We start from the raw sequence: 27088 nt of genomic DNA on the forward strand, positions 1-27088 counted from the left end.
GAAAGACAGTCATGAGAAGAGGGAGGAGGTAGTGAGGAGTCCTTATTTTGTGTCTTTGTGGATAGCATGTCATTTGTTGAGCCAGAAAACAGAGGAGAAGGAACAAGGTTGAGAGGAAGGTGAGTTTAGAATCTGTCAAGTTGGAAGCACCTGTGGGACATTGGGGTGGAGATGCCCAGCTCACAGTTACAGTGCTTGGGCCTGAGCCTGGCCTGAGCCTCAGGAGAGGCTGTGTAATCAACATGTAATTGGTGATTGGAAGTTGACCCACAGAAAGGGTGAGACAGAGTGTAAAGTGAGAAGCAGAGAGCTCCTACTAGGATAATGGTGCTAAGGCAGAAGGACCATTCCCTAGATCCAGCTGTAGAGTCTGGTAGAACATAATCAGACCCTTGATTTATCTGCATCCTTTACAAGAACTGCTCTTCAAAGGTTTATGGAGTATCATTTTACAAACCGAAACCATAGATCTGGGATGAAGAGGCCCCAAAATGGGAGGCTACCATAATAAATAAAAATAAGTGGCCTTCTCTGACATTTTTGTTTGACTTATAGTCAGATCTAAACTTAAATATGACCCACTCTATATTTTCCATAAAAACATGTATGCTGAATAAAAGAGCATTAATAATATTATAATACAAGGAACAGCTACCACTAAGCCAGTTCTAAGCATTATTCATAGGGAAGAATGAATGGATTAAAATTCAGTGGCAACATCAGTGAAGCTTTAGTTTATCAGTGGCCTCTTTAAACACAGTTCTGCTCTGAATATGGCAAGTGAAGTTTTCTGTATCTTACATGAATTGCTATAAACATGAGCCTCTAAGCGATGCCCTCCCCACCTGCCTCTCTAAATGGAAATACTGAGCCACTTCTGTTGCAGTCATCCTAACATGGGATTGAGGCTTAGTTGAATTCATTTTGCCTCTCTTTTTTTTAGAAAGTACTACACACGGTCTCTGCATGATGTGACTTCTGAAGACTCAAGAGCCACCCACTTCACTAGTCTGCAATGGAGAAGGCAGAAATGGAAAGTCAAACTCCACGGTTCCATTCTATTAATTCTGTAGACATGTGCCCCCACTGCAGGGAGTGAGTCGCACCAAGGGGGAAAGTCCTCAGGGGCCCCCAGACCACCAGCGCTTGAGTCCCTCTTCCTGGAGAGAAAGCAGAACTATGGCACTTTATAGCTGCTGTTGGATCCTCTTGGCTTTTTCTACCTGGTGCACTTCCGCCTATGGGCCTGACCAACGAGCCCAAAAGAAAGGGGACATTATCCTCGGGGGGCTCTTTCCTATTCATTTTGGGGTTGCAGCGAAAGATCAGGATCTAAAGTCGAGGCCGGAGTCCGTGGAGTGTATCAGGTAAAGTCAGAAGTTGCTTCTTCTCTGGGTGGTTAGAAAAAAGCTGTACCAAACCCAAAATAATTTTTTCAAAGTTGGTTCTCTTTTCAAAAATGGTGATTAGTCATCATGCTGTTGCTTATTATCCCCTCCCCTCATTTTTTTAAAAGAAATTTTTCTAAAAATCAAATGTCAAAGATATTAAATAGAAAAACCCATTGGCTGTTGGAGCCTGGGCTCGGTCACTGGGTAACTGACTCATGATTGTTCATCTGGAAGCAGTGTTGCTTAATGGAAGATTAAGTACCTAGAAAGAAATTTATTGTAGGTTTTTGCAAACCTGAGTAGTAAAACCTCCCATTGACCTTAAGTGCTCCCAATGGTCATAATTGAGTGTTGGCTGCCTCACTCTGATTTTTTTAAGGATTTTAAAGTTGAAAGAAGCTAAGTGACTGGCATGACCCAGGCATCTTCAAAATGCAGCCCATAACATTTGGAACCACTCCTATTAGAAAGTCTTATAGAAAGCTGAAATCGCCCTGCTAACACAGAATCCATCTAACTCCCTCATGGACTCTCTCTTCAGCCATTAGAAGACAGCTAACATGCCCTCTTGAATCATTTCTTTTCCAGACCTAGTAGTCTCGGTTTTCTAAATAATTATTTCAGGGCATGATTTTCAGACCCTCACCACTCTGGATGCCCTCTGTCTAATGTTCCCTAATTTATCATGACTCCTCTTATGGCATCTAACACTGGGCACAATTCCTTAAAATAGTGTCTGACTTCTGCAGAGGACAGTAGGCTGTATATTACCACCCTTAATCTGAACATCAGAGACCGTTACTGCACCTCAAGCCTTGACCCATCTTCTGAGAGAGAAGAGCACTTTCTCTTGAAACTTATAACTTCCAGATGGGATCCAGCACTTCTCCTTTGTCTTTCTGATAGCTAGAAAATGAAAATGAAAGCTACAATTGTTCCAGCAAAACTGGTTTTCTGCTCATGTTCTAATGAGGGTTCACAAATTAGATAACATTCTCACATTTTTTTATGAGTGCAGAAAAGCTAAGTGCAGAGTTTTGATGCTGCTGCTTATAACCTTCACACAATCCATGAGGACACATATCCTCTTTGTTGTACCCTAGAGGACAGAGTTGTGCAGGTACCACATACATAGCTGAGATCACGTAAGAGCTTGCCCTGAAGTAATATGTATATATTAATTGTATTAAAGAAAGATTGGAGGAGGAAATGGCAACCCACTCCAGTATTCTTGCCTGGAAAATTCCATGGACAGAGGAGCCTGGCAGGCTATTGTCCATGGGGTTGCAAAGAATCACACATAACTGAGCAACAGAGCACACACGTGCACACACACACACACACACACAAAGATAGGAAAATCAGTTTAGCAGTATAGATGTTTTGTGTAATGAAAAATTGTATAATATGTCTTCATAACTTTTCAGGTTTAAAAATAAACAAATGAAGGAAATATGAAGAAATATTACTAAGAGAAAATGTCACGTTAAAAGTTAGACCAGGAACTTTGGGAAGCTAACTGATACAGTGAAGTATAACAGCTTATATTTCTTTCCCCCTGCCACTGAGTTCAAGTCATGAAACCCACAATACAAAGAGAGAACCTGCGAAATCGTTAGGTTTTCTTCTCTGGGCACTGATACAGATCGAGAACACTTACCAAGTTCTCACTATGTGCTGTGTCCTGGGAGGGCAAAACCTATGTCATGGACCCTATTTCTCTTTGTTCATTTGCCTGATTTTTATTTAAAATAATGTTCTTTGAAAAGTAATGCATGCTCATTTTTAAAAATACAAAGTATAAAAGAGACCAGAAAAAGCACACGATGTTAAAACTCATCATTCTACCACCCAGAAGTAACCACTGTTTGTGAACAGCTTCCTACGCATAATATGTGTTTGCTTGTTTGTTTATGAAGATGAGATCACTCATTTCTGTTTCCCCTTCAACCTCCAGAAATGTCATAGTTTAAATTTGTGACTGCAAATCTGAAACTAGTTTTAGGTTCCTATGTGTTAAAATCCTAATCTATTTATATTTTCACTGATCCTTTTTTTTTTTAATCTCTGTATTACTGTTATTAAAATACTTCATATCAGCTACTTCAAATTCTTTACTGGATGATACAGAAAAAATGATTCATTCTATTACTAACCACAGTCCTTGTTATTATTGATTCCTAACTTTGTGTGAGGCACCACACTGAGAATTTTGTGTAGTTATCTCATATTCACAGCCTCCCTCTGAGGTAGGTGTTATCCCTGTTTTACAGAGAGGACTTTGAGTCTCAGAAAAGGCAATGTCATGAAATTAGAGTTACAGAGCAGGTTCAAACCCAGCTTTGCCCGGTCTGTACTCTAAAAAAGTTGACCAGAAAGCCTCTTGCTTTCTTCCATTTCTTCTTTCTTCTAGGTATAATTTCCGAGGATTTCGCTGGTTACAAGCTATGATATTTGCCATAGAGGAAATAAACAGCAGTCCAGCCCTTCTTCCCAACATGACCCTGGGATACAGGATATTCGACACTTGTAACACCGTCTCTAAAGCCTTGGAGGCCACCCTGAGTTTTGTGGCCCAGAACAAAATTGACTCTTTGAACCTTGATGAGTTCTGCAACTGCTCAGAGCACATCCCCTCTACCATCGCAGTGGTGGGAGCTACTGGCTCGGGCATCTCCACAGCAGTGGCCAACCTGCTGGGGCTCTTCTACATCCCCCAGGTACCCATGCTGCCTTAGATGGGGCGATGAGGGCAGGGATCAGGAACAGCAGGCTCGGAGGATGCCACACCCAGTGTTGATACAGTTTGCTGTTATATTTTCCTTTCTCTGGCATTACTTTGGCACCAAAGATCTTTTAATTATCTGTATCATGACCATTGGGGATTTCTGAGACCCCAGAGTCATCAACATCTACTAGACCTTCACAGTTCTTCCAAAATTATTTCAAACATAAAACTTTTTTTTTTAACTTTAGTGTTTATGGCCATTCTTCTGCCCTTCCTAAAAGGAGTAAGACCAAATGCTGTAAATCCCACCTTTCAAACCAAAAATATCCACCGTAAATCCTATTCCCTGAAAAGTCTCTGTCTCTCTCTCCTCTGGCTGAAAGTTTAGCTCAGAGGAAAGTAGAGCATATTTTCTCGACGGAACTTAATCATTATCTTGCACATTCTAGAACTGGAAAATATCCTGTTTCATTCAACAAGTACTTGTACAATGTATATGAATAAGCAGTGTCTACTGTGCAAGAGCTCAGCCTAGATAGGGAAATAGATGTCTACACTTTCAGATACTAACAATTCACTGCTTTAATAAATATTTGTTCCAAGTTGCATGTTTTTTTTCACCAAAAAAGACAGCAAACTCTAAATGCCATTTTGTGACCTGATTTTTTTCCCATTAAGTCTATAGAGCAAACCTTTTTTCGTGTTAATATTTATAGGTCTGTGACATCATTTTATAATAGTGAAAAATTGGAAACAACCTAAATGTCCGTGGATGGGAGAATCAGCCCAACTGGGTTGCATCTCTGATATCAATTTTTAAATGTAATTATAAATCACACTTTAAATTATTTTCTTCAACATCTAGTATTTAAAATTTGCAAGAGTACCTTTGCTAATTGACATTTCTAGGCTGGAAGGTTTCCATTTCCTTGGTGATAGCCATTATCCCTTTTTATATACATGGCAACTGACAAAGTCTTGTCATCATTTCCCAAATCCTTACTTCAGTGAATTAAAGGTGTTTCCCATGGGGAAACCCTGGCTCTGTAATCTTTGTGCCAAAATGATCTAACAAAGCCCGCAACAGTAAATGTGTTGGGCAAGATGCAAATATGCATCTTTATATTTGGCATATTGTGCCGTAATACTTTAAAACACAGTTAAAGCAAGTTGTCATGGTCAACAGATGTAAGATGTAATTGCCATCAAGTAAATAAAGAACATGAAGGGGAGGGTTTTAATTCACTGTGGTTTGGATGAAAGATCAAGTTAAGTTGAACTTGAATTTTAAAAGTGTTGAGGAAACCATAATGATTATCAGTCAAACCAATGTAAGTATATCTGTGGCCCCAGTTCTCTGTCATGGCTGCATGTTGGAATCACTTCAAGAGGTTTAAACATACTGATGACTAGGACTCACCCACCAGAGATCCTTGTTTAATTAACGTGAGATGCGGCCTGGGCATCAGAAGTTCTGAAAGCTCTCTAGAGGAGTTTAACACACAGCAGAACTGGGAACCACTGCCCTGCAAGGTGAGGACTGCTGCTGCTGCTAAGTCAATTCAGTCACGTCTGACTCTGTGCAACCCTGTAGACAGCAGCCCACTAGGCTCCCCCGTCCCTGGGATTCTCCAGGCAAGAACACTGGAGTGGGTTGCCATTTCCTTCCCCAATGCATGAAAGTGAAAAGTGAAAACGAAGTCGCTCAGTCATGCCCGACTCTTAGCAACCCCATGGACTGCAGCCCACCAGGCTCCTCCGTCCACGGGATTTTCCAGGCAAGAGTACTGGAGTGGGGTGCCATTACAGAGGCCCCAGTTGTATTTCTAATGCCACTCACGCCACCAAGTGGCTGGAACAAGTGGGCTGACTGGAAAAAAGTTGTGGTTAGAAGTTTTCTGAATCATTCATGAGACTCTTCCCTCTTACAACAAAAAAGTTTTGTGTGTTTTTAAGGGGCTTTTTTGGGGGAGGAGTGGGTAATGAAGTGGTATTTATCCCCACTTTTATAGTTTGCCTTTCTAAAAGTAGACAAATATTGTAAATGCATTCTTTAAAAGAAACATATCCATGAAGGATATGTTTGTTTGTAATTTTTAAATCTTTGAAACCCTTTTGGCCCATTTTTCAAAAGAAGATCAAGAAGTGAACAATAATGAATGAATTTACAAAAGGCCTGAATAGACTTTTCTGTCACTTGAATCTGCAAATGGAGCTCTCTAAAAACAATAGCATCTCAACAATTAATCTAACTACCTGCCTGATGAGATCTCATAGTAGAACAGGAAGGAGGTTGTTTCAGTGAAAGAAAAAAGTGTCACTTTCACATTATAATTCCCAAAATCAAAGCTCTTACCATTCCCTCATTTCTGAGAAGTTCCATTTAGTGTAAAAAATGCTTTGTCCTTCAGAAGAAATGGTCCAGTAACTTGGAACTTCCTCACTGATGAGCCAGAATACCCAAGGGTGCTGCAGATGAGCTAAGACACTAATCCTCTCTGGGTCTGGGATGGTGGGTGGGGTCTAGGGTGGTCGGAGCTGGTCACTCTCCTCCGTTCACCCCACCTTGCCGTAAGGTGAAAAGAAATTGGAAGCTCTGCACTAATGAATGCTTTACATGGTATTTGGATACCCCTTTAGGCAAAGATCTTTTACCACCAAAGCTCTTGGCTTTCAGTTGTTGGTGACCCACTCCCATGCTCAAATATAGAACTGGCTATGTCCTAGAAAGTGGAAATACATCAAGACAGCTTCTCCAGGGTGTTTTTCAGCCTCTCCAAGTTTTGGAGACCCGCATCAAAAGCCTGTCAAGGGACCTCCCTGGTGGTCCAGTGGCTAAGAGTCTAAGCTCCCAATGCAGGGGGCTCGGGTTTGATCCCTGATCGAGGAACTAGATCCCACATGCCAAAACTAAAGACTGAAGATCCTGTGTGCCAGTACAGCCAAATAAATAAATAAATATTTTTTTTAAAAAGTCTGTCAAGCGGCCTCGACCACCACCTGAAACTGCAGAGGAAAGGGCTCTCAGTGGTGGTTGAGCTCACTGAGAAGCCAGGACAGGAAAGGATGTTTTTCTGACTATATTTGGTCATGCGCCTCATTGGTATTGTGATGAAGGGGAATTGAGCCTAATAAACCTAAATGGCTAATTGAGCCTAAATGATAAGCAGTTCTTAGAAATGACTGCAATTGTGGGTACTTTTGTCTAAAGTACTGTAGGGGTAGAGTAGGTGGGAAGATAGGGGAAGAAAGAGAGGGAATAGCTGGAGACTAGAAGAGAGAAACTAGGCAGATAAGAAAGGGAAACCCCTGGGGCTCCTCTAAAGAGCCTTAGGTTCATAATCCAAAGGGAACCTGACTCCTTCCAGAAGTGAGTCATGGACAAAGTCTTCATTATAGTAAAGGGGAAGCTAAAATATTCAAATGAGAGTGTGGACCCCACAGACAGAAGATATGTACATGGAGCTATTGTAACCAATGAAGAAGCACAGAGAAAGGAAAAATTATGGAACAGTGCATACAGGATAAGCAGATCCTATGGTTGTTGAGTTGACTTTATAGCCAGATCCTTTTTTTTTTTGATTTATTTTGTCTATGGTGGGTTTTTGTTCCTGCACACAGGTTTTCTCCAGTTGTGGTGCGTGGTTTTCTCATTATGGTGGCTTCTCTTGTTGCAGAACACTTGCTCTTGGGTGTGCAGGCTTCAGGAGTTGCATCTTCAAGAACTCTAGAGCCCGGGTTCAGTAGTTGTGGCTCAGGGGCTTAGTTGCCCCAGGCAGGGCACGTGGAATCTTTCCTAGCCGAGGATCGAACCCCTGTCCCTGCATTGGCAGGTGGATTCCCAACCACTAGACTACCTGGGAAGTCCCAGACCCATTTTGAAGGGAGCAATGTGAAGGATCACCTACTAGAAATTAGAATGCTCCTTGATAGACTGGCAGGTGCTTGAGTGCTCACACTGGAGAGGAACAGATTCTGGTTGTCCTCACGCTTTTATTCTGTCTGCAGTGGCCAGCATGGCCAGCATGTCTGATGTATTAGATCAGTGAATGCTCAAAGATTCTCCTCCACACCACCTTGTGGTCCACCTGGCACTTCCCTCACTCATTCAATCTGTATTCTCTCCAGGTCAGCTATGCCTCCTCCAGCAGACTCCTCAGCAACAAGAATCAATTCAAGTCCTTCCTCCGCACCATACCCAATGATGAACACCAGGCCACGGCCATGGCTGACATCATCGAGTACTTCCGCTGGAACTGGGTGGGCACAATTGCAGCTGACGATGACTATGGCCGGCCAGGGATCGAGAAGTTTCGAGAGGAAGCTGAGGAGAGGGACATCTGCATCGACTTCAGCGAGCTCATCTCCCAATACTCTGATGAGGAAAAGATCCAGCAGGTGGTGGAGGTGATCCAGAATTCCACCGCCAAAGTCATTGTCGTCTTCTCCAGCGGCCCAGACCTGGAACCCCTCATCAAAGAGATCGTCCGGCGCAATATCACAGGCAGGATCTGGCTGGCCAGCGAGGCCTGGGCCAGCTCTTCCCTGATTGCTATGCCCGAGTATTTCCATGTGGTTGGAGGCACCATTGGGTTTGGTTTGAAAGCTGGGCAGATCCCAGGCTTCCGGGAATTCCTGCAGAAAGTCCACCCCAGGAAGTCTGTCCACAATGGTTTTGCCAAGGAGTTTTGGGAAGAAACATTTAACTGCCACCTGCAAGAGGGTGCTAAAGGCCCATTACCCGTGGACACCTTCCTGAGAGGTCATGAAGAAGGAGGTGTCAGGTTAAGCAATAGTTCCACTGCCTTCCGACCTCTGTGTACTGGGGAGGAGAACATCAGCAGTGTCGAGACTCCTTACATGGATTATACACATTTACGGATATCCTACAACGTCTACTTAGCTGTCTACTCCATTGCTCATGCCCTACAAGATATATACACCTGCATACCTGGGAGAGGGCTCTTCACCAACGGTTCCTGCGCAGATATCAAGAAGGTTGAAGCTTGGCAGGTACCTCCTTCTCTTAGATAGCAGTTCACTGTGTAATAAGCAGAGTTGGACTGATCCAAGCAAGACAGATTAAAGTGGTTACCTCAAAAAGTCAATACCTGAATGAGGTCACTAGATGTAGCCTTGGAGTCAAATATCCTTTTCAAACATCTGGGCAACTGACTTCTGAAAACTGACAGTAATTTAATTTGATTCTCTGTTTCAAGCCTTGAGCTCAGCTATTTGTTAGGCTAGTGGTTCAAAATACCTGGAGTATGGTCCCTAAATATCTTTAAATATCCCAGGACAGATTTAGTACTGGGCGGAGTGTCTTTATAGTGCTTAAATTAAAGATATTGTTCCCTTGTAGACAACAAATATTTCTTGAGTACCTATTATATCCCATATGCTAAGGGGCATAAAACCATAAAATTAGTGTCACTATGTTCAGCCACCTCTTTTGCCTTTATATTACTCACAATATAATGTGTTGGACCCCAAGAAAGTCAACTAAGCTTAGGACACAAGTAAATCAAGGGCACAGAAGAAAAAAAAAAAAAAAACTCTTCTTAAAAAGATGCTGGATATTTCAAAAAGAAGCCCTGAAGTAGTTATCATAAAAAATAATCCAAACTTCAGTGGAACCTCTACTCTTTAGACTTGTTTTGTATTTTTGAATTATACACAGGAGAGACATAATCTTCTTTTATTTCATAGAGCTTCTGAAGATCAGAGTCTGACCTGACATATCCCATGAAGCCATTCATGTCTTGCATATGTACTTTGATTTTTCAGTCAGACCATGTTTTACACTCTCTTTGTATTTTCCTCTGATAGACTAAACTATCAGAGTTCATGATGAGAGGGTAGTGAGGGGAGAGTGTGGAACCCTGAATATGGGTCGAATGACTCAGCATCTAGCTTCAGCTATGGTTCTCCCTTTTACTGTCTGCATCATCTCAGGAAAGACACCGCTCTAAGTCAGTCTCTTCATCTGTAAAATGACCGTAATACCCAGCCTACTTTCCACCCAAGTTTTTTGGAAAAGGAAATGAGATGATCTATGTGAAAGCAATTAGTAAATTTTCAAACTCTGAACAGGTGGTGATTGTTTTAAGTAGGAGTCCAACATGCCTCAAATTAATCAATAAACTGGGTAAAAATTGATAATGAAAATAGCTTTACATACAGAACCCAACCACCTCAAACCCGTGGGAAAAGTTGCCAAGAAACAAAGGGTGTACATCCTATGTCCGTCACTTTAGCAATTCTCATAGAATAAGGACTGACTGTCTAGGCTGGTAGAATGAGCCAGGAGGACCTACAGGTTCTCAGCCCTCGTGTATGAAAAGTCTCACTCAGACATCACTGTTGGCTAAATGTTATGAGGGACTGAAAGTTTCCTTCCTCACATTGCACCCCACACACTGCCTGACAAAGAAAAAGGAGCTCTAATGAAGGTCAAAGATCAAAAAGACTTTAGATAAAAATAAATAAATAAAATAAAATAAAATAAATAAAAATAAAAACACACTTAAAAAACACACTTGAAAAAAAAAAACTTTAGAAACCATGATATTAAGGAGTGGAGTTTCAAGAAAGAAGAATAGACCATCTTTTAGTAAATACTAGTGTCTTTCTCTCTTCCCTTTCATGTCTCCTTCTCCTTCTTCCTTTCCTTCCTGAGAAGCCTATGGGTAAAAAAAAAAAAAAAAAAACCCTAAAGAAAAATCCCAGGGTGGGATTGAAGGGGAAAGAGGCTTCCAGTGGGTAGTTCAACAGGTCTGCTGTTAAATGACGCTTTTCCCAGACAAGGAAGTCAAATCTGGATGTTCAAGGCTGAAACAGACATATGAGAAAAAAAAAGAATTAAGCTATAGTCAAGAGTGCGACTTTCAGTTTCATGCAGTGGAAAATTCAAACCAACTGGCTTAAACAAAAGCATAAACATTATTAATATCTCACAATACTGAAAATCTCAGAAAGACTCCAAGTAAAACTAGACTCTCTCTTCATCTCTTTGTTCCTTATCCCTTGGGGTTAGCAGTTTTCCACCTCTGCAGCAGCTTCAGGCTCATAAAATCCTTACTGCTAGGTTACCCTTACTTCCCAGGATTTCTTGGAAAAGTCCTAGAAACCACACTGGTTAGACAGCTTGAGATCACAAGTCCATCCATGAAGTTAGAAATGGAGTTCTCCCAAACTACTTAGACTGAGCATAAGAGGGGAGTTGGATCCCCAAAGGGCAATCAGAATGCTATTAGCAAAAGGAGGAGGAAAGAAAAGCTAAGTGGCAAAAATAAAGAGTAGCCACTACACAGACACCTCAGCTGACCCTAGGACAGGTAAGTATATGTCCTCCTGGTTCACATGAGGTCTGGTACAATCCAGGAGAGGAGACAGGAAAATAGGGTCAGTGCTCTGGGGAGGAGCAACATGTGGGCATTGGGCAAAGTGTCCTGTGTGCTTGCTGTAAAGTCTCCTTTAAGCCTCAGGAACCCAGTGGTTGGGTGGGCGTTCTGCAATTTAAGATCTTCGCCATGTCACGGTCTGTCAGGAGATGGACCAACAATTATTCACTCTCATTATTAACACCTGCATGGAAACATATCACCTGTACAATCTATACAGTCTAATCCTGGAATTCCACCCCCACCTTCTCTCAATTCTCTTCTAAGCCAATCTGCCTCATACCTCCCCACAAAGCACTTACTAGTTTTGGGCATAGTACTTGTACCTGAAGAGCTGTCAATATTTGTCTCCTCTGTTATTGTCCACCATGAACTTTTAACTTTTTTTCAAAATTCTCTTTCTTCTGGAAGTCTATTCTAGTTATACCCCTCACCACCACCACACACACACACACATTTTCTGACCATTCTTTCTTCTTCACTTTTACCATTTATATAGACCCAATTTAATCTTCTACAGCTCCTCAACTGACCAAAATAGATTCTTATCAACAAAACTTCTGGTTAAATAAGTGAAAGTAAAGTCGCTCAGTCATGTTCAACTCTTTGCGACCGTGTGAACTGTAGCCCACCAGGCTCCTCCGTTCATGGGATTCTCCAGGCAAGACTACTGGAGTGGGTTGCCATTTCCTTCTCCAGGGGATCTTCCCAACCCAGGGATCGAAACCAGGTCTCCCGCATTGCAGGCAGACGCTTTAACCTCTGAGCCACCAGGGAAGAGGAGCCCTAGTTAAATAAGGTCAATCACAATTTTCTTCTTTTGTTGATCTTTTCTCCCCATAAAATTTATCAGTCAAGTCATATGCCTTTAAAGTAACACTAACAGGTAACAGCACACAGCATACGATTCCCTCCTGACCTCCACAGACACCCCCAAGGCCTCCTCTCACAACTCCTCAGCTTTCTCTTCCCTCTGACTCCTCTGCTGTTCTCTGAGCTTCATAAAAGCAGGAACTATGTCTGTATTGTTCAGCACTGGGTCTAGAACCTCTGACACCTGAATATGTGTAGAAAAAAATGAATGAATGAATAGCAATCTAGTTGATTTGACCTGACAACACAACATAGAGAGAGTCCTTTGCAGACAATTATTCAACCCAACAACCCAGCCTTGAATCAATGACTCTGGCCAGGATATTCTAGATGCTGATTGGATGAGCTTGGGTCACATTCCCAGGACAGTCTAAACTCTGATTGAATGAGCATATTAAATTTGATTTAATAATCAAATTTGAATGGAACATCATGTACATAAATAGGTAAGGAACCACCTGCTTCCTTCTTTCAGGATGATTGTGCACAAGGCACGCTTCCTGCTTTCTCCCACCTTATACCAGCCACTTACTAGTCAAAAATAGGCATGCATGGGAATTCTCTGGTGGTCCAGTGGTTAGGAGTGGATACTTTCGCTGTGGGGGCCCGGGTTCAATTCCTGGTTGGGGAAATAAGATCCCATAAGCCGAGTAACACAGCCCCAATAAAGGTATGCATGATGAAAGAATGGTGGTGATAACAAGAGTCAAATGGAATTCATCTTTCTAGGAATTGCTGGTACCACTGGGGTCTGGGAGGGAGGGGATGAATTGAGGTAAGGGGAAATAAGAAAACATGACTGAGGTTAGAGAAAGGAATTGTTCCTGGATTTCCTTACATTCAGCACAGGAAGTGGCCATGAAGCAATAGACTCTTCTTCTCTATGTGAGCTGTCCCTCGTTTTTGTGAACAGAGGGCTTCATGCAGTCCATCCCATTTTCCCTCTGTGCTAAGAAGTTATGTCATATGTACATGCTGGAAAGTCTAGTTTCTAGTTTTTGGCTTAATTCAATTGAACTTTAGAGTACATACCAAGAGGTGATTCCCATTTATGCTTATAATGAACAATAATTTGACTTTAAAATCCTTAAGAAGAAATACCCCAAAAGGCCACAAGATGGAAATATTACCACATACTAGATAATGCATGATAATACACACAATAGACGATACATAATAATACATAATAAGTGATGCATGGTCCTTCTTCTAGGATGCCTTTCTTGGCATTTAGTTTTCTTTTTGACTCTGTCAGTCTCTGTCTATATATTATCTTCTATGTTTAAGTCTTTCCTTCAGTTTTTTTTTTTCTTTTTCTTCCAACCCAAGGATTGAACCTATATCTCCTGTGTCTCCTGCATTGCAGGCAGATTCTTTACCTGCTAAGCCATCAGGGAAGCCCTCTTTCTCATATTTCTCCCCAGATAAAATAATTTAGAAGCATATTACACAGAATTATAATCTCAAGTAAAATTTGTATTTCATTTTTTAATGGAACTATTAGTTCCTTCTTTTAAAATTCTCAAAAAAAAAAAAAAAAAATGTGTCTGTGTGGGGATTCCCCAACAGTTCCGTGGTTAGGACTCCACACTTTCACTGCTGAGGGCTAGGGTTCAATCCTTGGTCAGAGAACTAAAATCCCACAAGCTGCATGGCTTGGCCAAAAAGAAAATAAAAATTAAAAAATAAAATAAAATTCTAAAAGAAGAGTGTTTTCTCTGGGGGAAATATCTAAATTATTTTTTAACTTATGTTGCCTTTTTGTGGGTCAGTGATTATCACTTTAAAGATTCCCTATCAGGGACTTCCCTGGCGGTCCAGTGGTGGAGACTTTGCCTTCCAGGGCACAGGGTGTGAGTTCAATCCCTGGTCAGGGAACTAAGATCCCACATGCCTCTTGGCCAAAAAACCAAAACATGAAAAAAACAGAAGTCATATTGTAACAAATTCAGTTAAGACTTTAAACATGGCCCACACCAGAAGACTTAAAAAAAATAAAATAAAAAGAATTGACAGTAAAGATTCCCTATCATTGCGTTTAAGGGTGAAATGGTTTCCATCTCTCCCTCTGCTGATACAAAAGCTATTGATATGATCCAGAAAATCAGGTGCTTGAGTACCTAACTTGCAAGTCAATATACCAGAAGAAATATTAAAGATGCCTAAAGAGATGACTTGAAGACATGACTTAATAAACTGATAATTGATTATTAATGGACAAGGTGCAAGTTTTGACTACAAAAGTGCAACACTTATGTTATCTTACTTATATACCTGCTATGAGGATGAAACACTACAGTACTGTGCAAGTCAGGATATCTGAAGTGAGGAGAAAGTAAATGATATCTGAATGGACCTTTAAGGATGGATAAGATGTATGGAGGGCTTCCCTGGTGGCTCAGATGGTAAAGAATACGCCTGCAGTGCAGAAGACCCTGGTTTGATCCCTGGGTTGGGAAGATCCCCTGGAGGAGGGCATGGCAACCCACTCAAGTATTCTTGCCTGGAGAATCCGCATGGACAGTGGCGGAGCCTGGCAGGCTACCATCCATAGCGTCGCAAAGAGTCAGACGTGACTGAGCGACTAAGCACAGCACAGTACGATGTATGGAAAGGATCTATTCCTTGAAGGAAATGTCAAATGCAAAGGCAAATATAACAACACAGATGAATAACAAAAACATCATGAAAAAAATCCATATTGAAAAAAAGAGAGTACAAACTGTTTGTGCAATTTATATGATATTCTATGTCTAATGATAGAAAAAAAACAAATCAGCAGTGACCCAGGGCTGCAAATGGGGTGAAGGTTGACTTGAAAGGAACATCAGGAAAGCCTTCTGGGGTGACAGTAGTGGTAGTTACACAGGCATACATATTCACCAAGACTCAGAACTCTACACTTAAAATGGGTGCATTTTATCCTACGTAAACTATATGTCAATAAAGCTGATTAAATAGGGGAAACAACAGAAAGTCTCCAAGGGAGGGCAGGTCATGCACGGAGATTTGAATGCCGTTCAGTTTGGAACACTTCCAGTTACTGCCTCTTGTGTTGCCACCAGCATTATACATGTCTCTACTATCCCATTTTAAAATATGTCCATCTTCTCAACCTAAATTTCACATTAGTCACACTGTTGTAGCTAGAGATAGACAACCTAATAGCTAGGCGATTTAATCTGACTCCTATACCTCTATAGGTGAGGAGGGCATGGCAGCCTACTCCAGTAATCTTGCCTGGAGAATTCCAAGGACAGAGGAGCCTGGTGAGCTATAGTCCATGGTGTCACAAAGAGTCAGACACAACTGAGCGACTTAGCACAGCACACAGCACCCTTACATAGGTAGTATATATTGTAACGTCGGAGAGTTCGGACTCTAGCACCAGACTGCTGCTGCTGCTAAGTCACTTCAGTCATGTCCGACTCTGTGTGACCCCATAGACGGCAGCCCACCAGGCTCCTCTGTCCCTGGGATTCTCCAGGTAAGAATACTGGAGTGGGTTGCCACTTCTTTCTCCAATGCAGGCATGCATGCTAAGTCACTTCAGTCGTGTCTGATTCTGTGCAAGCACCAGACTAACTGGATTTAAATCCCACTTGCTACCCAACAGCTTCATGGCCTCGAGTAGTCACTTAATGTGCCTGTGCCTCATTTTCCTCACCTGAGAAATAGAAGCCTCTATCTGAAACTTACGAGTTTGTTATGAGATGACATTAGTCAATATGCATGCAGTGCTTAAGACACTGCCTATGCATAATGAACTACTTTTTAATATATTTGGCCTTTTTATTAAAAAAGAAAGGATCATGCATTATGTAATTACTGTCAATTACTTTATTGCAGCCAAGTGAATAATTCTGGCACTCACTATATTAACAGACTTCCGTCCTGCATTTTAGGTGTTGATTGATCCCTTCATCATTCTTATATGGAACAGCTGTGGTCTGGGACTTACCCTTCTCTTCTGGCAACTCCCAGCTTTCACTCCAACATTATTACACTATGGTGATTCCAACTTTCTTTTTCCTCAAGAAAGTGGTAGGGGTTTTATAGTCAGTTTACTCCATTTTTTAACGGTTACTGAGAATTAAATTTGCCTATAACCAAGAACATAACATGCAAAATATAATATTTAACTGCAATTTTCTAAAAAGACCACAGAAGAGGAGTGTGGTAGGCTACAGTCCATGGGGTCGAAAAGAATTGGACACGACTGAGCGACTTCACTTTCACTTTCAGAAGGTTTGTTTATCTTTTTAAATCAGAAACAAGAACTTAGGTTACATTTATACCTCAAAAGGAGAAATTGTGTTGGCCCTTAATCCCACAGTATAATTTTAAATATTTTGCTTTTTAATATATAGGTTTAAGTTCCAACCGTAAAAGTCTTATTAAAAAAACCTAATTTTTATGGTCCTCCTGCCTATTTACTCTTTAATATCACATTGGCCTTATTTTTCTCATCTATCCTCAGGTCAGTGAAAACCTCATTTGGGGCACCATTTGACAAACCCAGCAGTATTGATTTAATATCTATTCTATTATGCTGGGGTCAGGAAGATTCCTTGGAGTAGGAAATGGCGACCCACTCTAGTATTCTTGCCTGGAAAATTCCATGGACAAAGGAAGCTGGCAGGCTATAGACCATGGAGTTGCAAAGAGCTGGACACAACTTAGCAACCAAACAACAACAACAACAAAATAAATTTCCAGCCACAAAGGTCCCAGGGTGCTTTCTTTTCTGGATAAGATGTTTGCACTAAGTCTTACCTCTGCCCATCTTTATCTCTTGTCCCGTCTGAGGCTAGAGTTACCAGCTCGCATTAGTAAACTCTCAGCACCAAGTATCCTGGAGGTCATCTTGGTATGAAGGTCTCTACCTGCTGCTGAATGTCAGCTCCACCAGCGAAGTCATATTTGTATATTTTAAATCTCTTTCCTTGCTTTCTTTTTTGAAACAGCTTTTATTGAGATATAATTCATACACCATACAATTCACCTATTAAAATGTACAAGTCAGCAGTTTTTAGTATATTCACTGAGTTGTGCAGACATAACTGCAATCAATTTTAGAACATTTCACTGTATCAAAAAGAAATCTCATTTCCATTTCCTTTGTATAACTGAATCACTTTGCCGTACACGTTAAACTATCACAATGCTGTTAATCAACTATACTCTGATATAAAGTAAAAAGTTAAAACAAAATAAACCTCACACCTTTTGGGGAAGGCAATGGCAGCCCACTCCAGTACTCTTGCCTGGAAAATCCCATGGACAGAGAAGCCTGGTAGACTGCAGCCCATGGGGTCGCTAGGAGTCGGACACGATTGAGCGACTTCACTTTTCACTTTTCACTTTCATGCATTGGAGCAGGAAATGGCAACCCACTCCAGTGTTCTTGCCTGGAGAATCCCAGGGATGGGGGAGCCTGGTGGGCTGCCCTCTCTGGGGTCGCACAGAGTCGGACACGACTGAAGCAACTTAGCAGCAACAGCGTACCTTTTAGCTATAACTCCCTCTCACCTCATTCCCCCCGTTCTTAAATTACCACAAATTCACTTTCTGTATCTGTATATTTGGACATTTCTGGACATTCATATAAGTGAAGTCACAAAATATGTGGTCTTTTGCAACTGGCTTCTTTCACTTAGCATGTTTTCGAGATTCATCCATGTTGTAGCATCTATCAGTACTTTATTTTTATGGCTGAATAGTATCTGCTTGTATTTTATTTACCCATTCATCTAATTGATCGGCATTAGGCTGTTTCCACTTTTTAGTTATTATGAATGTTGCTGTTATGAACATTCATGTATGGTTATTGTGTGGAATTATGTTTTCATTTTTATTGGGTATATACATAAGAGTGGAATTGCTGGGTTGTATGGAAACTCTATGCTTAACTTTTTGAGAAAGTGCCAGACTATTTTCAAAAGTAGCCGCTTCGTTTTACATCCCCACCAGTAGTGTATGGAAGATTCTAATTTCTCTTCATTCATATCAACACTTGTTATTACTTGATCCTATGCCTCTTGATATGAAATCTAGTCTCTTTGCCTTGACTGCTCTTTGCCTGTCAACTTTATTTCCTCTTGTTCTCTAACACTTATACAGATTTTGAGAAGTTGGTCTCTTCACTGCCCCCATAATACTTTGTTTGCCCATGTTGTGCCCACTGTCTTTAACACCTTCCTTTCCTTTGTCCTTTACCACCCCAAATTTCTCCCATGCCTCAAGCCTGCATTAAGCCCCTTTTAATGTCCATCTCCCCTGAATTCCTCTGTGCTCAGAGTTGATTCCCATAAGTTAGGCATTAACTGTATTTTATCTTGCACTGTTGGCTCTACCATCCAATATGTCTTATATCTTATCACTCTAATCCATATGTAAACTCCTTGAGGACTTTATTACTACATCCTGTACTGCTGCTGCTGAAGCTGCTAAGTCGCTTCAGTCATGTCCAACTCTGTGCAACCCCAGAGAGGGCAGCCCACCAGGCTCCCCCATCCCTGGGATTCTCCAGGCAAGAACACTGGAGTGGGTTGCCATTTCCCTCTCCAATGCATGAGAGTGAAAAATGAAAGGGAAGTCGCTCAGTCATGTCCGACTCTTAGCGACCCCATGGACTGCAGCCCACTAGTCTCCTCCGTCCATGGGATTTTCCAGGCAAGAGTACTGGAGTAGGGTGCCATTGCCTTCTCCGACATCCTGTACTACCACAGCCCAATTCAAATCACATAGTAGATATTCTATAAATATTTGTTTGTTGATTGATTCTAACAGTATAAAAATATAACCTTGAATTTACAATGGGTTTTTAATTGACATATAACTTAGTTTTTAATATTGGGAGCACAGAGTCTTAGCCATTGGACCACCAGCGAAGCCCCTACAATGAGTTTTTTAATCAAAATTTTTTAAATGATTTTGATTGGTTCCCTTTTCTTTTAAGGTAGGATATGCTAGAAATCACTAGCCTATGCCAACAACAATACAGAATAATTATAGACAGTGATGATCTTTGAGTCACTTTTCTGTCCAGTCTGATTAACGTGGAAGATGACCATTTAATTGTGAAATGATCTTATTCCAGTTCCCCTTCCAATTCACCCACTGTTGCCCAGAGAGTTTCTTGCAGAGAAGCTGTAGACTGAGAAAAGTAGAGGAGGAGCTAATTGTCTGGAAAATAAGAACCAAGGAATTGAAACTTGCATAGGCAAAAGAAAATGTATGCTAAATAATCTATCTTTACTGTTGCATATGCCTTTTAAAGTATTCTTCAAACAAGAATGATGTTTTTAAAAAATATATTTAATGAGGAAATATTTCTGACAAATACTTGCCATCCATGCTGTCAACAATTCATACTGGTGTCTAGAGGGTGTAGCAGAAAAGCACAAGTTTAAATCACAGCTGGAGAACTTTCTAGCTTATGACTTCAGTGAGTTTCTTGACCTCTCCATGCCTCAGTTTCCTCATCTATAAAATGAAGATATTAATAGTCCCTATCCATAGATGTGTTATGAGGGTCAGATGAGATGATGTGTGCAAAGCATTAGTACAATGCCTGGCAGAAAGGAAGTGTAAATAAGAAGTAGTCCCCTCTCTCGTCACTCTTCTTACCTTTTATGCAGATCAGGGCAAAGACAGAGTTAGCATGACATGTGGAAAGGATATGACAAGGATAAAACGTTTGCACTGACAGGTAGTGGTAGATACACAGGACCAAAGTATGAAAGGCTTTGGAAGGTACCTAGAGAAGTTTGAAGCACGTTTCGTCTAAACCATGGACGATCCCCACTAGGAAGTAGGAGAGGCATGGTTATAGAATGGAGAAGGGTGGGCTGGTCATGTCAGAAAAGTTCCAGAGTAGGTGGGAAGAATGAGGTTCTGAGTGCTGCATGAGGGGTCAGTCTTATAGAGCAGAAGGAATGCATGTTCCTCGGAGAGAAGGAGATGTGTCAGGACATCTGGGTAGAAACAAAAGGATGTACCCTCACTGTGTACAAGTCATCCTGAGAGCAAGGGGGCCAAGGGAGGAGAGTTGGAGATATCTAATATAGGAAAGGAGCATGTCTGTGGCACCACCTCTCTGAGGACTACTTTAAGGGCTCAGTAAAAATGAAGGGAAAATGAAGATTGGTGATCATTGAGGAAGGTTTGGGAGAACATCCTTAGTAGGATTCATTCTCCATCTTTTATTTATTTATTTATTTTTTGAGGATAACTCAGCAGCTCTGGTTGCAGAGCAAATGAACCAGGCAGTAAGGAGTGAGGGATCCCCATCCCCCACAAGCCTGGGACAAAAATCAGAGCAGCCAACTTCCACCAGGGCAGCAATGAGAGCACTAAAGGGGTCACCACACAGACAGCAGGTGACTGAGGCGCCCAGGTGCTGTGTCTCTATGCACATGTGGCCAGCCACATTCTCAGTCCCCACACTCACCCCAGGGCTGTTTATGAGCAAGTTCAGGTGGCTCCTTTTCTTTATTTAATTTTCCTTACAATAGATGTTGGCTTTAAAATACAGTCAAATACAGATATAAATTGTTTTTTTAAAAAAGCTGTATCATCTCTAGAGTGGAGTAGAAGATGAAAGCTGCCCTTCCTTCGTCATACACATGGATAATAGGGCCCAGATTTTCTTGGTGTCAGATTGGATGCTGGTTTTTCAGGTACCTTAAAAGTTATGCTAAATGGGAGAGGTACTTCTAAATGTATTCCTAGGGCCACCACAGCATAGAACAGAGAGAAGTTCAAACTAGAACTTGGAGATTCCTGCAGTCTCTAGGGCCCAGCCCTCTCATCCTGCTGGTGAGGAAACGCACTCAGAGCCAGAGAGTGAGAAAGCCCTGTAGTCACGAGGCACAGTGTAAGTGAGCACCCCTACTCTCCCGTCTGGACTGTGTGTATGTATCACTCTCTCTCGGTGCCTCAGTGACCTCCTGGCCCTGGGCAGTTCCCACATGAAAGATAAGCTGCTGAGTGCCCACTGCTTCCTCTTGACCCAAGTCAGGGGTGCACAAGAAGCAGAGGCAGGAGCCTAACGATGCAGTGGAGCAGAGCCAATACAAGTGCAGGCTTGACAGCACTTCTTAGCTATGTACTCGGGCCTAGCTACTTCCTGTTTCCTCGGTTTCTCCATCAGTAAAATGGGAGTGTATGCATGCTCAGTCGTGTCTGACTCATTGCAACCCTATGGACTGTAGCCCTCCCCGCCACCCCCCAGGTTCCTCTGTCCCTGGGATTTCCCAGGCAAGAATACTGGCATGGGTTGCCATTTCCTCCTCCAGGGGATATTCCCCACCCAGGGATTGAACCAGTGTCTCCTGCTTTGCAGGCAGATTCTTTACCACTGAGCCACTGGGGAAGTCCCAAAATGAGGGTTAATAGTACTATCTGTTGTGAAGATTAGATAACAAATATAAAGCATTCAGCATTGTGCCTCAAAGGTAATAAAATGACTAGTAAGGTTTGGTGATTATTATCATTAATTTTTTGTACAAGGGCTTTGTGACTCATAACACCCCATAACTGGCCATGATTATAGCAGTGATGGCCAGAGCTCCGCTCATAGCCTTCTTTCCTTCTTCCTTCCACCCTTCTCTCTGTGAACTTTGGCAGCAGGACACTTCCACAGAAGCAGTAGCTTAGAGAAAGATGGTGCAGAGTGTAAGAGTACTTACTCTTTCCAAAGCCCATCTCAGAAGACACCAGGGATGGCTCTGGCTTACAACCCTTTCCCTCCTGGGCACCAACAGATGATGCTGCACCTGTAAAAGCCTTGATTTGGCCAGTTCCATGGCAAGATGTATTCCTTTTCCTTTTCTGACTTCAAGAAAATGTTTCCTACCCCAGTTGTTGGGTTGACCAAAAAATTCATTGGGGTTTTTCCGTCACATCTTATGAAAAACCCAAACGATTTTTGGACCATCTGACACAATTCGCATACCAAATAAAGCTCATGGCTTACCAAGGCTGCCACTAACACATCTAAGTACCTTAGTATAAATTACAAAAAGGTGCCTCTTCCTCAAGTCATGTCCCTTGCACTTTGTAAACAAGATAGCTTACTGTCTTTGTGCAACCTACATAACCGTATGTGGCAGCCCTGTGGCTTGTGTTAAGAGTATTCATCTCTGTTCTTTAGGTCCTGAAACACCTGCGGCACCTAAATTTTACCAGCAATATGGGGGAGCAAGTAACTTTCGATGAATGTGGAGACCTGGCAGGGAACTATTCCATCATCAACTGGCACCTCTCCCCAGAGGACGGCTCCATAGTGTTTAAGGAAGTTGGATATTACAATGTCTATGCCAAGAAAGGAGAGAGACTCTTCATCAATGATGAAAAAATTCTGTGGAGTGGATTCTCAAGGGAGGTATGTGCTGTCCATCAGGATGCTAGATGCCTCCACCACGGGAAGAAACTGTGCTGGGCTTTGGGAGGGCCTTGGGTTTTGCCACTGGAGTTGCAGAATCACGAGTCCACTTCCATCAATTCACTAACTGCGTTGTCAGGATTCCCTGTGAAATCCATGAGTGTTTAGAGTCTAAAGAGAATTTTCAGAACCAGAGCCCCATGCTTATTGTATTGAAACAATTTTATTCTTTACAAATCTGACTCCATGGCTAATAATAGTTTCTTTGGCTAAAACTTTCCCCAACCAGAGCAAAATATTTAAGCAAACACAAGCATCACTCAAGACAGGGCATGGACAATTCATACAGAGGTAGCTCCCTGTTACCCAAAATAGCTTAGGACTGGCCTATAAATCAAAAGGACAATTTATTCTCCTTCTATGGGAAACCTGTAGCAAATAGGAGGATGCTTGTGACTGTGATCACGGCCTCCTTCCATGAGGTATCACTTCATCTAGAAGCCTGATTAATAACCAGAGGCACATTACTCCCAGTGAATATGCACTTAAGGAAAAGATACGTGATAGGCTGAAATAATAACCATTCTACAATAATTGTGTCCTAGAATACAGTATATTCTAAGGACCCAGATCCTCTGTAGGAACAAACCCTGGACTGGGCATCCTCTCTAACTCTTCCAAAAAGCCTGGATGAGAACTGCTACATTTCTCTTTGCATTTGCCTTTCTATTATTGGAGTAGGAAATGGCAGCCTACTCCAGTATTCTTGCCTGGAAAATCCCATGGACAGAGGAGGCTGGTGAGCTACAGTCTATGGGGTCACAAAGATTCAGACACAACTGAGGGACTAACACTTTCTATTATCACTTTTGGGTATCTTGGACCACTTTTTATGACATGACCAAAAATTCAACTTCATCTTTTTACCAAATGCTTCATAGGTTGATGGGTTTCTGATGAGATACTACAATTTCACTGTTTCTCAATTTAAAGGATAAGTTACCTATAAGAAGTTCTCCTATAGATAGCAAATCTCATCCACAGTATGCAAGTCTTTATAGTTTCTATCTCAGAGAATGAATTCTCAATTATAAACATGTCATGACCCTTTTTCAAACAGAGCTTTGGGGATTCCAGAGGGTATGTTCCTCTGTCCATTAAATATACTCTTGTCTAAATTATCACAAGTATCAATTGACTACAGTCTAAATTGATCAGCTGTGTTATTTATTATCTGTCCCCTGCTGTTGTTGACTCATCCAGGTTATCTTTTACCTCCATTGATGCACACAGTTGTCTCTAATTGGTGTAGATTGAACCTTTGTTATTTTGTTATTTTGAGGTTTTTGCCACTCACAGCCTAACAGAAGCCAAGAAGGAAAGCTACTAAACTCATTTTAAAAGGCTAATATAATCTTAATATCAAAAACAGGCAATAACAGTACAAGAAAAAGCAATTATAGGCCTGAGCCAGTGGTCACATCCTAAATAAAATGTCAACAAAGTTGGACCAGCAGTGTATGAAATACATATCATGATCCAGTAGAATTTGCAGTGAATTTACAAGCACATAATAATAGCAAACATTATAGTGTTCATCAGATCAGATCAGTCGCTCAGTCGTGTCTGACTCTTTGCAACTCCATGAATCGCAGCACGCCAGGCCTCCCTGTCCATCACCAACTCCTGGAGTTCACTCAGACTCATGTCCATCCAGTCAGTGATGCCATCCAGCCATCTCATCCTCTGTCGTCCCCTTCTCCTCTTGCCCCCAATCCCTCCCAGCATCAGAATCTTTTCCAATATGTCAACTCTTCGCATGAGGTAGCCAAAGTACTAGAGTTTCAGCTTTAGTATCATTCCTTCCAAAGAAATCCCAGGGCTGATCTCCTTCAGAATGGACTGGTTGGACCTCCTTGCAGTCCAAGGGACTCTCAAGAGTCTTCTCCAACACCACAGTTCAAAAGCATCAATTCTTCAGCGCTCAGCCTTCTTCACAGTCCAACTCTCACATCCATACATGACCACAGGAAAAACCATAGCCTTGACCAGACGGACCTTTGTTGGCAAAGTAATATCTCTGCTTTTGAATATGCTATCTAGGTTGGTCATAACTTTCCTTCCAAGGAGTAAGCATCTTTTAATTTCATGGCTGCAGTCACCATCTGTAGTGATTTTGGAGCCCAGAAAAATAAAGTCTGACACTGTTTCCACTGTTTCCCCATCTATTTCCCATGAAGTGATGGGACCGGATGCCATGATCTTCGTTTTCTGAATGTTGAGCTTTAAGCCAACTTTTTCGCTCTCCACTTTCACTTTCATCAAGAGGCTTTTTAGTTCCTCTTCACTTTCTGCCATAAGGGTGGTGTCATCTGCATATCTGAGGTTATTAATATTTCTCCTGGCAATCTTGATTCCAGCTTGTGCTTCTTCCAGTCCAGTGTTTCTCATGATGTACTCTGCATATAAGTTAAATAAGCAGGGTGACAATATACAGCCTTGACGTACTCCTTTTCCTATTTGGAACCAGTCTGTTGTTCCATGTCCAGTTCTAACTGTTGCTTCCTGACCTGCATACAAATTTCTCAAGAGACAGATCAGGTGGTCTGGTATTCCCATCTCTTTCAGAATTTTCCACAGTTTATTGTGATCCACACAGTCAAAGGCTTTGGCATAGTCAGTAAAGCAGAAATAGATGTTTTTCTGGAACTCTCTTGCTTTTTCCATGATCCAGAGGATGTTGGCAATTTGATCTCTGGTTCCTCTGCCTTTTCTAAAACCAGCTTGAACATCAGGAAGTTCACGGTTCACAGTGTTCATAGATGTAGCTTATCCTTTCCTTCCTTCAAACCAGGGCCCTGAGAGTCTCAGTGATCATCAGATCTGGTATTGCCACTTCTATTCCTCTTTCATTAGAAAATATTGCTGATCATCTGTTCAAGTGTTTTAAAACTCCTTGTCAAGCCAGTTATTTCTTTTTTGCTGGAAACAATGATAATTATTTTACTGCTTTCCATATGTTTAACTTTGTAAGATGTCTCCAGTTTAAGCAAGTAGTGGGAAGGGGGATAGTCTTCTTAAAGAGATGTTTTGAAAATAGTATGAACCCTACCATGTATCAAGGGTTATTCAAAGCTTTGTAACTGGGGCTACAAAAATGAAGACTTGCTCCCTAATTCAAGAAAGTTATGCTTTTTGCGTTCTTATGATATATTTACTGTCTCTGATACACATAGACTGTTAGGTAGTAAAGACCTAATAAGTACTCAGTTACCTGGCATGATCAAAGATTGAGATGGAAGCAGGATTTCTGAATGGTGAAGCAATGGTAGATTGGGCAAAATTGTCAAAAACAATCATTTAAGAAGCTAGAAATCAACCAATAGCATACATCGAAAGGTGAAGTTTTTGTTTTTTTTTTTTAAGAAAAACTAATGAAACTCAGCTAACAGTGGCAGTCTGTGGCATTTTAGCCCTGGGGCTGCTCTCCAATTATTTCTAATGTGGACAAGCATGTTATCTGCATTATTATTAAAAATAACATTATTAGCCCTTTCCAATATGTTTGCCCATATTTTTCTTGTTCCACTAACTAGGAACTCTGGTGTAATATATAATAATAGTGGTGATACTGAGCACCCTTATTTTACTTTTTTTTAATTTAAGTTTATTTATTTTAATTGGAGGCTAATTACTTTACAATATCGTATTGGTTTTGCCATACATCAACATGAATCCGCCACAGGTGTACGGTGTGAAGAGTCCTTAAAAAACTGGAAATAGAACTGCCTTATGACCCAGCAATCCCACTGCTGGGCATACACACCCTTATTTATTTTAAATTAAATAATATTGTGTCATATGGATTGATGTGTATGCTAACAATTTGGAGATGTTTTTTCAAGGTAAAGATATTTCTTCCTACTTTAGGTTTTTTTCTAATTTTTAAAAAATTTATTTATTTTGTAATTGAAGGATCATTGCTTTACAGAATTTTGTTTTCTGTCAAACATCATTAAGTTTTTTATCACTAGTTTGTGTTGCTGCTGCTTCTGCTGCTGCTGCTGTCTCTTCAGTCGTGTCCGACTCTTCTCGACCCCATAGATGGCAGCCCACTAGGCTCCTCTGTCCCTGGGATTCTCCAGGCAATGACACTAGAGTGGGTTGCCATTGCCTTCTCCAGTTTGTGTTAAATGTCATCAAATATTTTTTCATCCATTGATGATCATGTTTACCTGTGTTAATTTATTATTACAGTGAGTGACACAGAATTTCTAATATTAAACTTGCTTACATTCCTGGC

The 27088-nt window shown here is 41.3% G+C and overlaps 1 protein-coding gene across 1 annotated transcript in view; it reads left to right on the forward strand.

Annotated features, from left to right (window-relative positions):
* Positions 1-1179: 1179 nt before the first annotated feature.
* Positions 1180-27088, forward strand: part of CASR (calcium sensing receptor) — a 30935-nt gene continuing 5026 nt past the window's right edge. Inside the window, exons 1-4 of the mRNA XM_005893424.2 lie at positions 1180-1367; positions 3805-4111; positions 8248-9132; positions 22555-22785. Coding sequence (XP_005893486.2) covers positions 1180-1367; positions 3805-4111; positions 8248-9132; positions 22555-22785 — 1611 coding nt within the window. The remainder of the gene's footprint in view (positions 1368-3804; positions 4112-8247; positions 9133-22554; positions 22786-27088) is intronic.

The sequence above is a fragment of the Bos mutus genome, chromosome 1 (genome assembly GCF_027580195.1).
Source record: "Bos mutus isolate GX-2022 chromosome 1, NWIPB_WYAK_1.1, whole genome shotgun sequence".
NCBI lineage: Eukaryota > Metazoa > Chordata > Mammalia > Artiodactyla > Bovidae > Bos > Bos mutus.